This window comes from Stegodyphus dumicola, chromosome 3 (genome assembly GCF_044657685.1).
Source record: "Stegodyphus dumicola isolate Sdum_Otavi_A_Nest chromosome 3, ASM4465768v1".
Classification (NCBI taxonomy): Eukaryota; Metazoa; Arthropoda; class Arachnida; order Araneae; family Eresidae; genus Stegodyphus; species Stegodyphus dumicola.
Window position 1 is genome coordinate 91,727,526 of NC_140770.1, and position 14,901 is coordinate 91,742,426.

The 14,901-nt window shown below is 32.4% G+C and overlaps 1 protein-coding gene across 1 annotated transcript in view; it reads right to left on the minus strand.

The window, feature by feature from the left end:
• Nucleotides 1-14,901, minus strand: part of LOC118196742 (transient receptor potential-gamma protein-like) — a 712,826-nt gene that overhangs the window by 13,855 nt on the left and 684,070 nt on the right. Inside the window, exons 13-15 of the mRNA XM_085813073.1 lie at nucleotides 11,875-12,069; nucleotides 8,281-8,322; nucleotides 4,202-4,385 (exon numbers count right to left, since the gene is read on the minus strand). Of these exons, the coding sequence (XP_085669199.1) occupies nucleotides 4,202-4,385; nucleotides 8,281-8,322; nucleotides 11,875-12,069 (421 nt within the window). The remainder of the gene's footprint in view (nucleotides 1-4,201; nucleotides 4,386-8,280; nucleotides 8,323-11,874; nucleotides 12,070-14,901) is intronic.

Genomic DNA, 14,901 nt, shown 5'->3' on the forward strand with positions numbered 1-14,901 from the left:
ATAATACGTATTCCAGGGGTTAGGTTCAAATAATATTTAATAATCCAAAATTTGTTATATGCTTTTATAGTAGTAGTTGATTTTTGTAAATATTTTAAAACAAACCCTATCTAAACATTTATTCTGAGCTTCTGTTATGGTAACATAGTTTTGAGCTTTTTCCATTTAAAAGCCAGCTCATTTGCCTATGTTTGTGTTTCAGTAAATTCCTCACTTTGATCCTCTAAATTGTATATACAAGGGGATTTAAATAATACCAGGATTGATATTTTTTTCAAACCGAACGAGCGTTAGCCCAGAGGGGATATTAGTCCAAACGGCATTTTGCGTCGGCTCAGTATAAATGTCCGTTTCACTTTTCAAATTGTTGTTATCAAATGTTATAGACTTGCACGATATTTAAATAAATTAAATAATGAAGAGTCTCATGGATGTATGCATGTTTCTGGCGTTGCGAAAAACTAACGGTATCTAGAACCATCAAATTTTGAATAACATAATCTTCCATGCTAATATGGGCACTTGAAATTTCGAATTTGTTTTATTATCTATTTCATATTTTGTTAAACCTTTAACGATTATTTGATTCAAAAACTAAACGATTTCAAAGCGAGCAGTGGCATCATTGTACGGAATAAAACGTTTTTATCTTCAGCAAGGAGACTGTCTATCGGAAATTCTAAATATATGCCGTTTTTAAATATTTTTAGCTCAACAGGGCGCTAGCCTAAATACTCTCAGAACGGCACTCGGAAAGTGTATATGTGTGCAAATGAAAAAAATGCCCCTCTGGGCGCAATATAAAATCTGAAAGCTTTCAGATTTTTTTAACCAAAACTTTTGAATGAAAGAGGTGAACATGTCACACTTCAATGTACTTTATTCCAAAAGTATTACATTTCCTTCTAAAGTTCTGGATACATTTTCATGTCTTTTTCATTGAAGTTTTTAGTTGTGTTTAATCCACTCCTGAGAACTAACTTTGACAGTGTCGTTATCCATAAACTGCATACTTTTCTAGTGGATAGACCTGTATCTTGGGATTAAAGTAGTAAACCCACGTTTCATTAATGGTCAGTATCGATTTCTAACATGCATCCTCTTTATCTTCAGACCTCCAAAGAAAGAACTGGTGGTTTGCATGCGCATCAATTTGCTCTCTTCTACATCTTGCCGTAGTGCAAATACCATATGTTTTCCCACTATGGTTTCTACACCACCTACACTGACTGAAAGCATCAATGCGAGTTCTTCGATAGTAATGCAGATGTTCTCAAGAATAATCAATCACATTCATACGATCAATGCTTGGCCGGGGTGACGGATGTTCCCCACGCATTGTCCGTCACTGAAGCAATTAACCGCTCAAACACGTGGATCCTAATGAGATACTTTTTCCCATACTATATCTGCCAAATTTCAGACAACTAGACATTTCCTTAAATCAAAAATGTGATCAAAATACATTGTTCCACGCTCCACGCAGCTGTTATTCCTCTTGCGACTGCAAGACACGACTGAGCCAAGTTCTAACTTTCTCGGAAAGTAAAGTGGTGGTAGTATTTGTACTCACCTAAGAATATACAGCGCTGTGCATGGGCAGCAGTTTGTAACAACAACAGTTGCTGTCATATTTGAATCCTTTTCTCAAATGCTTCTGTATACAATTTTATATCAAAAATTAAGTTATTAGCATAACTATCTATATGTTTATATTAATTTTATGAAAGTAAAGCGTATAAAAAATTCCAAGGTAATTTCCTTTTCGATTAAATTTTGCTAAAAATGTGATTTTCTTGCTTGTATGCAAGATTTCTCTTAACTGGGTAATTACAATTTCAAGAAATTTTGATTAGTTTTGTAAACTGAGTCTGAACAAAATGGTTAATTATTGCGCTTTTGACATGACTAAATCTTAAAGGAAAATATACAACTTCTCGCACGAAGAAAAAAAAAGACTGTTTTATGTAACACATAGTGAAGCTCCCTAGAAGTAATGGGTAATATAATAATCATAACTCTCGATAATAACTACAGGGTGGCCAGAAAGTCTCTTAATTATTTCGTTGTAACTCAAATATCATTTACAGTTATTCGTCCAAAACGTCCAAATGTGCACCACCATTATCCCTGCGTAACATGATACGCCTGAATGTCCTCCTTCTCATCTGCTTTAACAGCTGCGGTGTCACATGCTCGAAGGCTTGATTTGATGATTCCCCACATTGTCTGGTGTCATAATATCCGGATTTTGAGGCGACCAAGGATGCTAGTGAATTGGGGACACACGTCTTAGTCACCGGCTAAGGAACAATACATTCAGACAAATAGCAAGTGTGAAATGAGCGGGAGCTTCACTGTATTGGTTTAGTTTACTTAATTATGGCAAAGCACACTAGGGCTATCTGCCTAAGGGGAGGGATGCCTTCGTGGAGGACTTTCTAAGGGAAACTGGCTCGTATTACACATGGGGAAAACCACGAAAACGCCCATGATTCGAACCTCGGACCGAACTACCAGTGTTCAGCGCTCACTGTATTGGTAAACAACCGTCTAGTGGATGCAAAAATTCTGCAGCTGTGGAAGAAGCCAGATAAGTAATTTGGGTCACAGAAGCATCAAAGAAAGTTCGGACCCAAAAGGTGTTCCCCGTCCAAAGGTTTCTGCTCCCGTGCTATCAAAGTACGACATGGTGGCTTCTTGCCGATCCGTTCTCAAAACCTATCCATTAACTGTGTCATATTTTCGTCGTTGGGCTTCCGTCCATGTATTTAGATGATTGTCACTAAGTGCTCCTCTAAACTGAAGGCGCTGGTATCTGGCATTGTTCATCACCGAGCACACAGACAATGAACTGTTCAAAGCACAGACTTTATTCTCCTCCTCGGGCAGTTATGTAGCAATCACGTTGAAATTCACGTAAGAATCACTGTTGCCGTATCAGTAGTCAGAATGGGAGATTCAAATCTTAAATACCTTACCACTTTACACTGTTTCACGCATTTAGCTCAGATTGTAGAGACATTAGGTATTTTTGTTGGAGGCTGTAGAGATGAAAAATTATCAACCGCCTTCGCAGGAAATCGAACCACGGACCTCTGGAATATCGGACCAGAGTGCAGAATCACTACACCACGAAAGGCACGCTAGGAAAGCGGGAGAGATACCTTATATATTCCCCCTTTTAAAGGGCGACTGGGGTTTAGGGGACCCAATCGCCAAATCCTGGGTGTGGAGAATCCTCATCCGACACCCTTTTAGTTCGGGCGCCACTGTAGAGACATTAGAATTTTTTAGAAGCAAGAGAGATTGAAAAATTAACAACGCCTTCGCCGGGAACTGAATCACGGACCTCTGGAGTACAGGCGCAGAGTGCAGAACCACTACACCGCGAAGGCACGCTAGGAAAGCGGAAGATATACATTATAAGGTGTAAAGGAACTTTCTGGCCACACTGTATATAATACAGTTCTGTTTGTATTGACATAATAGAAAAATTGATATTCCTCACAATATGCATTCTGAAACAACGGTAATACTGAAATGTTAGTCTTCAAGTGCAGAAAATGCGTTTTTAGACACGATTAACGGAAATCGGCCAGAGAATTTTCTTAATATAGTTAAATTTATAATTAATATGTATTTCATTATTCCGAGAAAGAGTTTCATGTATGTGATGGCATTGTGAGATAAAATTATAGTAACTTTGCAAAGCATATGTCATTTCTCGCATGCTATATTTTTAAAAAATCTTGAGCTTACCTTAATAAACAGAATGAGCAGTCAAAAAAATTAACTAGAATTAATTCCTAGATTGAAGATACAAAAGATGAGAAATTTTTGTTGCTAAAATGACCTTTTAAAAACTAATTGGTCACGACACACAATGATTTTTATGTAGTATATACAGTTCTTGCGCACGACTTCATATGTAGTTACCCAATTTTAAATTGTGATATTTTTATCACTATTTTTATGCCATTTTTATTCAATTTATTATCACATTTCAGTAAAACTGAATTTTTAGCATAAAATGAATATTCTTATACACACTATTACGCAACGGTTCATTGCCCTGAAATAATCCCGAACGATTCGTCATGGTCGTGATTTCCCGGCATCACTTATTTTGTTTTTACCGCCCTCATATAACAAGAAGCTCACGGGGAGAAAAGTGGACTTAAAAGAAGCTTTTCCATACTTTGTGTTTGTCCCTTGGATGCTGATGTATTGAATCCACTGCTCCTAAGGATTTCAGTGAGCTCGTATCGGAAAGAGGATATGTCTTGTTTTATCTCATTGACATCATCTTCTGTCACTCCCTGATTATCCGCTTTCCTTTGCTCTTCCGTCACGTAACGCCTTACCAAGTTCCGCATGATAGTCTAAGTATGCGAAAGCAAAAAATGTTATTTAAAATACTTATATGCAAAATTTCGTACATTTTAAATATACAAACAATGACCCCAAAGCTTTGAATTATATAAATACGAGAGCAATGTATGTAATGTTTCGGACAACAGAAGTTAATAAACTGGTATGTAAAATTTCATGAAGATTAAATACACGAAGTAGATTACATAAATAATCGTGCAATATAAATACATATTTAACAAAGCCAAACAAAAACTAATTAGATAAAAGTGTTGGTTTTTTAGTGACTATTATGTAATTACATTAATTTCAAGTTATATTAAATTTTAGTTTGAAAATGCTGTATGTTTATATTCCTGCTTTCTAGATCACAGGAGGTGGATTTTTCGGGTATTTTAAATAACGCTTAAAACTAATTTTCTGATTTATTAATCTCGCTAATTGTCGAAATTTTACGTTACAGTGAAAAGCTGTAGTGTAATATTTAAATTGGAGGGGGAGGGGAAGAAGAATTTTCGTAGGGGAAGAAGAATTTTGAGCATACTTCCAAAAAATACTAATAATTTTACAAGCTACGCTAAGTTTTATTGAGGAAGCTTTTTTCTTTGAAAATAGGTTTCCTATAGCTCTATAAATTGAGAAGGGAGAGAATAGTTTGAAAATAATTTTATGCTTCACTCTGCCCTCAGAGGAGCTTTTTTCCGTATTCAATTTATATGATTTTTCTTTCGCTGCACATCTGAAACTAAAAAGCATTTTCCCATTTTTCAGCAGAAAGAATATTAAATATTCTGTTCCCATACTGAAAGAAGTAAATTCACACTTTTTTTCCCGAAATAAAATAAAACCGATGTCATGTGTTCATTGAAGATTTTCTCCACAACTGAAATGATTTGAAATAAAAGATGAAAATGTTCGATTGAATTTAAGTGTGTACGTATTCAGGTAGAGTGGCGAATGAATACAAACGAAACAATTTATGAAAATTGACAAGAAAATATTCAATGTAATATTCTTCTCAGCAAATTCATATTACGTTTCATTCTTATCATAAATTGTATTGTGTGTGAATAAAGACGCATTTTAGATGCTGCGGAATGAGCATAAATGTAATGAAAAGAAGTGATTGTTTAAAATTAAATTTTAATCTTTTATATTGGATGAAAATATTTATTATACATTTATTTATATTGATCCAGAAATCTCTGCAGGAGGGGGAAAAGGGTGAGACGAAAGAAGACAAGACATTTACGTCCTTAAAAATTTTATGAAATTATTATTTAACAAAGTGCAAGGATTATTTCATTCTGAGGTTCAATTCATGTAAAATACAAATACTGCTTCTAGTACCATTTATATATAATTCAGTTGTTAAATTATTTTAAAACTTATGTGTTAGTTAATCCGAACATCTACATAAACTTTAATGCGTTAGGAGGCAAAAATAGATGCAGTCTTCCCTCTTAAGGACACAGTAAAATTTCTACCGACGGAGGTTTGTAAAAAATAACTTTCTTGCATTTAATATGTTAAATAATAAATTAATCATAACGTACGCATGACTGGAGAACTTACAGTTATCCATAATTATAAGAACGTCTGTGTTACAGGTTTCCTTTATCTGCCTAAATTTTATTAAAACATGAAATATTTTTCGAAGACGAAATTTGAATATACTGTGACCTGCAGACTGTTATTTTTGGGCCAGATTCCGCTATTTTAATGCAGATATTCATTAAACTGTGATATTTAAATTTATTAAAATACTGAAAGTTTTTCATGTGATTAATTTCGCATTATAACGCAAAAAGTGCTTTGAATAATTCTTCAAATTCAACTCGTTAACATATATCTCCCTTTCTCTTCTTCCAAAAAATAAATTTCCAAATATTATAAATTTAATGATTTGAACGTTTTCTTATTTTTGGTATTACTCGAGATATACCTCAAGATATTACCAGTATAGAAAGAAAAAAAAAACTGGGTGACTCTTGAAAATTGAACAGAACTACCAGCCAGGTCAAAATTAACATCAATGACAAACAAGCAGAAAAAGATGAATAACACATGAATCATGGCTTAGTTGTGTTTTGTTTCGTTACACCCAAGACGTTTAATTTGCACTATAATGCTTCACGAATAAAACAATAAATGCAGAGGGAAACCAAATCCTTTCCGGCTTTCGATTGCTTTATTTATCTATATCTTTATTTATCTAAAGAGCCTGGCATCCAACGTAAATATTAGTCAGTTTAGCTTAAAACCAATGGAGCAAATGAAAAAATATAAACAGACAACTATGTGAAGCTGAGTTGGAATTTATATACTTCGCAATTCTAAAAAAATGTGTATTAAGATGATATTTCAGAGTGCCTGTTCGTTTTGTAGATACAAGAAAAATATACATGTCAGCATATTTTTACATTTCTGTCATTTAACAGTGCTTCGATACAATAGCCATAAGTACGTACGCTGATTAATGATTTGATTACATAGACATGGTTTTTTCCTTTATTGTTTTGTAAGAATTAAAGAAAGGAACTTTTAATCTCATTATTAATTATTAAATTACACTGATCGCGAAACCAAAGAGCTCTTTTCAGATAATATTACCCTGCTTCGCCTAATTACCTTTGTACAGTGGACTCGCTGTAATTCATATATTGCTCGTTTTCAGGAACCATCTCCCGTTGGTCTCAAAACGTTCCTCATAGAACTAGTATTAATTTCCCCTCCGAATTACTACCTCAAATGATACGTTCTATTGTTCTTTACGAGCTCGTTTTCGTTTCCCTTCCGTTGCTCCTCTTTGAACGCAGAAAAGTCCAATACTGAAAGATTAAATTTGTCGAATTTTTTGAAACTTCTTAAGTTGATAAGGAAAGGGTGAGCAGGTTGCCTTCATAATCGAAGTTTTTAATACCTTTTATAGGTACCGAAGAAATTGCAGGGAAGTTGAGTTGCTACAAAGGAATTTGTTTTCTTCGTAAAAAAGGTTGCATTCGTTCTGAAGGCATCGAAATGTGCTTGCATCTGCGCATTACCATAATTTAATGCAGATCTTGCTGGATTCTCATGATGTAGTCAGGGCTGGCGCCAGAGCACGTATAATCGATGCAGCCGCATCGGGTGGTAGAATTTAGGAGCGGCAAATTTGTTAGAATTTAGAAAAGAATCGGACGGCAGAATTTTGAATTTGCAGCGTTTGCACCGGGCGGAAAAAAGTCTAGTACCGTCCCTGGATGTAGTATCATACCCACTAAGACGATAGCTTGGCAGGTTTCTAATTGATGGCGGAATGGACATGTGAAGCGTGTTAATCACGAATATAAACTCTAACAGAGTGTGAAAAATATGAAATATGAGTCTAAATTCTATGAAATGTAACTTCATTAATAGAAATTTTATTCGGAGAATTTTCGGAAGGAACTTGAGAAATTCAAGATTGATAACAGATTGTTATACTTTCATTTGTGATTATGGCTCATTCATCTGCACATACATCAGTTTTCAATTTTTTTTAATTCAGTGCTTTATACGATTAAACAGATTAATTGATTTTTTCCAATTTTCACTGTCGTACAATTGCGATATTCTTTATCTTTATTGAGTTTTTAACCTGTGTATTCAATTTTAAGCAGCAAATTTAGGGACGCCCTGTATATATGGAATATAAAAATAAATAAACCAAGGAAATTTAATAGTTTTTCCTACAATGCAATGGAATGAGATTAATTAACATTTACGCCTATAATTAATTAACATGGACGTCTATGCTTTTTAACAAATCATTTAAATCCCGTAATGAGATATAAAAGAGAAAAATCCCCCACATAATATGCACTGGTACTTATAGTTACTGAGTTCACATCTTCAATAATTAGCAAGAAACAAATTAACACTCACTTGGTATTGAAAATCTCTTTCGCATGCTTGCTTTTCACGTCTCTGTAAAATGCGAGAAATTGTTAGCCTAAGAATGTACAAATTAATGCAATATTTAATTTATTAAACACAAAATGTAAACATTTTTATAAATTTATTAAAATATTTTAATGTCACAAACAAGAGATATTCACTACTAATAAACAAGAATAACAATGTGTCTTTTGCTCCCACAGACCTGCGCTTCTCAAACTGCAATAAGCTTGAATTCGAAATTGAGCCAAACAAATATTAAGTTTTGCGTGTTTGTGAAACTAATATTAGTAGCTTAAGGTTTGTTGTAAGCAACTTAGATACGTTATGACAACTTTTATAAAGCAATTATGTCATTAGATGAATAAGAATACAGTCAGCGAACTAACATTTCGATATCGTAAAATTAATCTGCAACATAATAGATTATTTTCCATTGCATTAAATATACGAGTATGTATTTAAAGGTAGAAGTAGCAAAAATAATTAGCTTAGCAGAAGCCTAAATCAATCACAGATCCGAATTCAATTTTGAAATATATTATGCGAATATAAATTTTTAAATTAAGCAACAAGGTCAAACTTTTAATTTGAGAAATGACATGGTTTTACTCTAATTTCTTGAATTCTATGTATGTGTATACATATAATTTAAAAGCTCTTTAATAAATAAATGTTTTATTTCTATGTAAGCAGAAATGCATAAAAATTTTACTTTTAATTGCCTGTTTATAATTATATATTCTAGTTCCTGCAAAAAATCATAATTTGTTTAATTAAAATGTTTTCCTTGAACTATATTTTGGATATTGATTGGCTTTTCATTACTCGATATTATTTCTCGAGGCCATTATTAATCAAATGCACACTAGGGCTACCTGCCTAAGGGAAGGGATGTCTTCGTGGAGGACTTTCTAAGGGAGACTGGCTCGTATACACGTTACACATGGGGAGAACCACTATTGGGGGATGGCTACTGACATTAAGCTTAAGGATTATGTATTGTAAAAGTATAAAGAAAGAATTAAAGACTAAAAGACAGACATTTTTAATTTAAATATTAAAAACAATAATAAGTGGAATGGGGGTATTGCAGTTCCACTGTGCTTATTAAGAGTCGCCACTGTTCATAATCGTTTTCAACTAAATATTCATCAAAAACACTCTTTTCCTGCTCTAAAAGTAACATTAATTTATTTGCTTTTTAATCGAAGTACCGTGTACAGATTCTGGATCTCGATTTAATTTCGATTTTTCTGCGTCATCTAAATGTAACGTCTGTTCAATCGAAATTGTTTCGCTCAAATTGAATTTACTTAAATATTGTATTAAAATTATTCTAGCAAAATCGTTTTACCAGCAGAGAGTGTTAAAAAATTTCAGGTATCCCTAATTGCCTGATCATAGCATTTAGTGACGTTTCTCTCCTAATTATAAGGAGATGATCTATAATTTTATGACCTTGATCTAACTTAATCATACTCTCTAAAAACACCATACCTAAAACATATTCAACTTGCACGTCTGCGATTCGCTTTGTTTTCCTCAGACAAATATTAAATATAGCACAAATTATGTATAATTTCATAGGCGCACAAGCAAGTGTAATCTTGAGAATCCAGCTATATCCAGAGTGTATTTTATACTCTCGTGGATCAAATTATTAACGATGTAGTCAGGGCTGGCGCCAGAGCACGTATAATCGATGCAGCCGCATCGGGTGGTAGAATTTAGGAGCGGCAAATTTGTTAGAATTTAGAAAAGAATCGGACGGCAGAATTTTGAATTTGCAGCGTTTGCACCGGGCGGAAAAAAGTCTAGTACCGTCCCTGGATGTAGTATCATACCCACTAAGACGATAGCTTGGCAGGTTTCTAATTGATGGCGGAATGGACATGTGAAGCGTGTTAATCACGAATATAAACTCTAACAGAGTGTGAAAAATATGAAATATGAGTCTAAATTCTATGAAATGTAACTTCATTAATAGAAATTTTATTCGGAGAATTTTCGGAAGGAACTTGAGAAATTCAAGATTGATAACAGATTGTTATACTTTCATTTGTGATTATGGCTCATTCATCTGCACATACATCAGTTTTCAATTTTTTTTAATTCAGTGCTTTATACGATTAAACAGATTAATTGATTTTTTCCAATTTTCACTGTCGTACAATCTGAAAATCTTCTGAAATAATATATTGCTTTATTTTGATTTTGCATTATTTTAGATTTATTTTATGTGTGCTTTCAGTCTCATATAGAATGAAATTGGTGAGATTTTGTCCTCATGTAGGACAAAATCTCACCAAGATTCGTTCTATATGAGAATTGCTGAAAATTGAGAATTGAATTAAAATGATTCTTCGATACACTTATAGCTCTCATGATATAAAACATCAACGTATAATAATGAAATCTTAAAGTTTTACATAAACAGATGTAGAAAAACCTTTACTACTGTTATGGATCCTAAAAAATGTAAGATATCTTTAAAAATTTCCAAGGAAACTTAAATATTTCTCAGTTACTATTCTCAGTTCGCGGACTGTGTGTCTTGGCAGTGTAGAAAATATGTTTTCCAAGCTTCATGTGCAAAAGGGCTGGTGAAAAAAATGCAAAACTATGTTTTAAAAAACGATGTCTTTCCTTTTTAAACAAATACATAAGTCTACGCATTAACGTCATATAAAATAATATTACAGCAATTTTGATCTACCATTTAGCTTTGCCATTTTGAACAGCTCATTTTATAAGACTTTATATTCTGTGTGTTAAATTTTCTAATTTTTAAACTAGTGAATTTGGTGTACTTGAGCTTAAAATTCTTTCAGGAGTTAAACAAAATTTACATACTTAGATCAAATTGCAATTTCTATCTAATTTAGAATTTTTATTTTTTCTAATTTTTAAATACACTTTTTTAACTTTTCAAGACTTTAAATTTGAAACTTCTTTTAAGTGTCAGCGTTATATTCGAAAATTTTTCAGTTTGAATTTATTTTTTATCATTAATTATATCGAATAAAAAAATTTTGTTAGGTCGTTAAATCTTACAGCTTGAAATTATTCACATCTCCCCCCCAACAATTTAGAAAAGCACCAGTTTTCTGAATTTGTATGTTAATTTTACTTTCTCTTTCAGGCTTGTGCCTTCAAAGCTTTTGATGTTCCAATTTCAAATGTGCTTGCTTCTGATTAAATAGGGAATTATTTTGTCAGTTGCTTTGATACTAATCAACTTAATTGCACATTTGGTTTATTTCAGTAATGACAATACTTGTTAATGAGCTTGATGCTATCATGTTCATTCTAAAACCAACATTATTAAAAATATCTAGAATTATTAGCGCGTATCTAAAAGCAGCAGTAACTTAATATTTAATTTCTAAATTTAGCTATATTTAAAAAATTATAAATTGTTAGCTAAAACTAATTATTGCTTAAATTTATAAAGTAGTAGGATTAATGTGTTCGAATTTCTTAACTATTCTTGGCTCTTATAAACTAATAAAAGTTATAAGTTTTTATCGATAAGGATTATTACTAATTCTGGGAACTTCTGTTCAATTAAAAACTTACCCGAATAGTTTTCAGGTGTTCTTTCCTTGCATTTCTAGAGTTTAAAGAGAACTTTCTGAAAAACCATCTTAAAAGATAATAGGCGCTTTTAGGGGTGGGTATGATATTGAGAGGAGGAGGAACAGTTGCACCATCTTCAAAATAACTCATCCATAATTTGCAACGAGCAAACTTCCATTCCACATCGGCTTGTTCCTGAAAAGTGAGATTAAACATTGCATTTCTATTCCCTTTCAACTTAGTATACAGCATTTGCAGAAAGATCAAAAAGTAACTATAAGTTTCCTTTTAGTATCCGACTAGGTTCGACATCCAAATTTTGGAAAATATTGTAAATAAACCTATTATTGTTTTTATTTATCAGAATACTATTTAAAATGCTAGAAACAGGTGACAAATATATCATCAAATTTTTCGTTTTTTCCTACTTTATGGGTTAAAAATATCTTAAATTTTAGGATTATTAGATATGTTCCCAAAAATATTTATCAATATTTTACTTCTATTTTTGCCATTCATATTCATTAAGGTGTAAAAAATTAAATGGACTGAAATGTAAGTCATAAAGTAAAATGTCTATCAAACATACCTGTTTGAGTACATGCCCTAGCTATTTTTCGAGAAATTTCTCTCTTTTCATTACAAAATTGTATTTTATATTTTAGATATGTACTTAAACCTAACCTTTTACTCCATTTAATTCCCAATATTTCAGAGAATATTTGTGGAGAGTTTTATAAAATTACTAAATTAATTACTTAGATTAAAATTTTTTTTTTCGTAAGAGAAAAGTTGTAAAAATCCTGTTTTTCAGAAATAGGTTTAATGTAATGCAAATACAAATAGAAGGAAAAGAAAATTAAATTGCAAAACTAATCTTGTTCCCGAGCGCTTAATAACAAATAGAAGAGTTCAAAATCATCTTCTGAACATCATCAAAAATATTAAAATGAAAAATTTTCATTTTCTTTCTCCTTTCTGCATGCCTTCGTGGTGTAACGGTAGCACACTCGGCGCGAGAGGTCTAGGTTCAAGTTCCTAGTCTAGTAGTAAAAATTTTTTTCATTTCTGACATTTTTTACTGAATATGAAAAAAAAATCCTAATATCTCTACAAAGTTATTTAGAGTAGTCTGTGTACCTTTATACATCACCTTCCGGGTGTTCTAAAGAGAAACTTCCAGTTCACGGAGTAGAAGAAGAACAGCCGTAATTCTTCTTCTAATGACCGGAGAGACAAAAGCAATTTTGGAAAGTTTAATATATAAGCTATGAAATAAATTTCATCAAAACTGATGATTAGAACGTACTCGGATACCTTAAAAATAAATAAAGTAAAATAAAGTGCGGATCAAAACACAAATGCTGACATATGCTCCAAGAGAAAATACTTAATTAAATTAGTTTTATTCCAAGTTCCTAAATTACGTATAACGAGTAAAATGACAATTATATTAGCACACTTATTGTTATTGTTTCTATATTAGGTCATGGATTTCTGTTCGTTAATCCAGTGTCAAAATGCTGCTCTAATGGATTTTGTTTGCTGTAATACAAAGCGTCAGAAAATAAAACAAATAAGCTCTTAATTTCCGTAAAAAAAAGTAAATTTTGCATTAATTATCCATTTTCTTATGACCTTTCTTCTGTCATTTCTTCTTTTCTTTGGCTATCATTAAAATATAGATGAGATACGAGTACTTAATACAGAGTTTTTGAAAGTTTAGACATAGGAATTTTGGCAGTAACGCTGACCGTAGTATTATTCTCTCGCCCAGCTCTGCGATTTAGTTAGCCGGCCTTAACAATTTTGCTAGCTTAAGTCAATCGGCCGTAAAGTAATTTCAGTCAATGCTTATTAGGCTGTTTGCACTATGGTCTCCAGAAATTAATTTAAAATAGATATTTTTGTTAACTGATATCCTGCATTTTGCGTAAATTTAAATTCTTAGCACAAATCGTATATTTATTCAATTTAAAATTTTAAATATGAGCATTTTTTAAACCTTCCTAAAAATTAGTTGTTATTTGCATAATTGGACTAACAGAACCCGCCTGGTTGTCTTAGTCGAGATTAAAAATCAAATTAGTTACTGAGCTTTACCATATAAATCTTTCTACAGTATTTCGTGATTTAGGAAAAGTACGGAGCATCCTTTAGCTAAACTTAATTTACTTTTGATAAACCTTCTTACCTCTTTGTTTGCATTCGAATGTCTGAGATATTATCATCATGCGATAATTTACAGGTACTTTGTTTTTTTACCACGATACCTTCTATGAAGATATTTTAAAACTGCAAAGGGTTTTTTAACCACTTTTTCTACGACGATTTTTTATACCAAGATGCTCTAGCCTTCGTTTTTGCGAACACATTTATGAAAAAATGTTGCTATAGCATGTTGTTCATAAATGTTGCTAACCAAGTAAGAAATCTGAAAAATGTTTTTATTGTGCAACTGAAATAAGTTATTAATACACTACAGTCAGCTGTAACTGGAGATATTTTCCTAGAACTAACCACTGCAAAAGGGCTGCAAACTTTTCTCCATGTTTTCTTTTCTCCTCGAAGACTATGCTTTCCCCGCGACGTTTAATCCGAGATGTTTTCAGCGCACACTTTTATTTCTCCACCTTTAATTTCAAGACATGGGACATGATATATATTCGTAAAGCGATTACAAGGCATGATTTTGACAGTATTCGCAAACTTCAAATGACCGTAACGGCGGGATGAAACAATGCTTTAAGCGTAAGCTATTAAGAATTTCTGTGAGCATACCAAGAGATGTACAAGTATCACACGTATCAGAAGGAAGGTACACGCTTAGACGATTAAACAGCGATAAATTTATTTTCTGCAGCACTTTGCCATTTTAGAATTAATTCTTAAACTTTTAAAAGAACATAATGTATAATTTAAGTAACTTATTTGTTCTAGCATCAGAAATTTATTACAAAATCGTTAAATTATTTTATCAGAGTCCTAAGAAATTCAAGTTTCGATTCTTGATTGCTAACGATATAC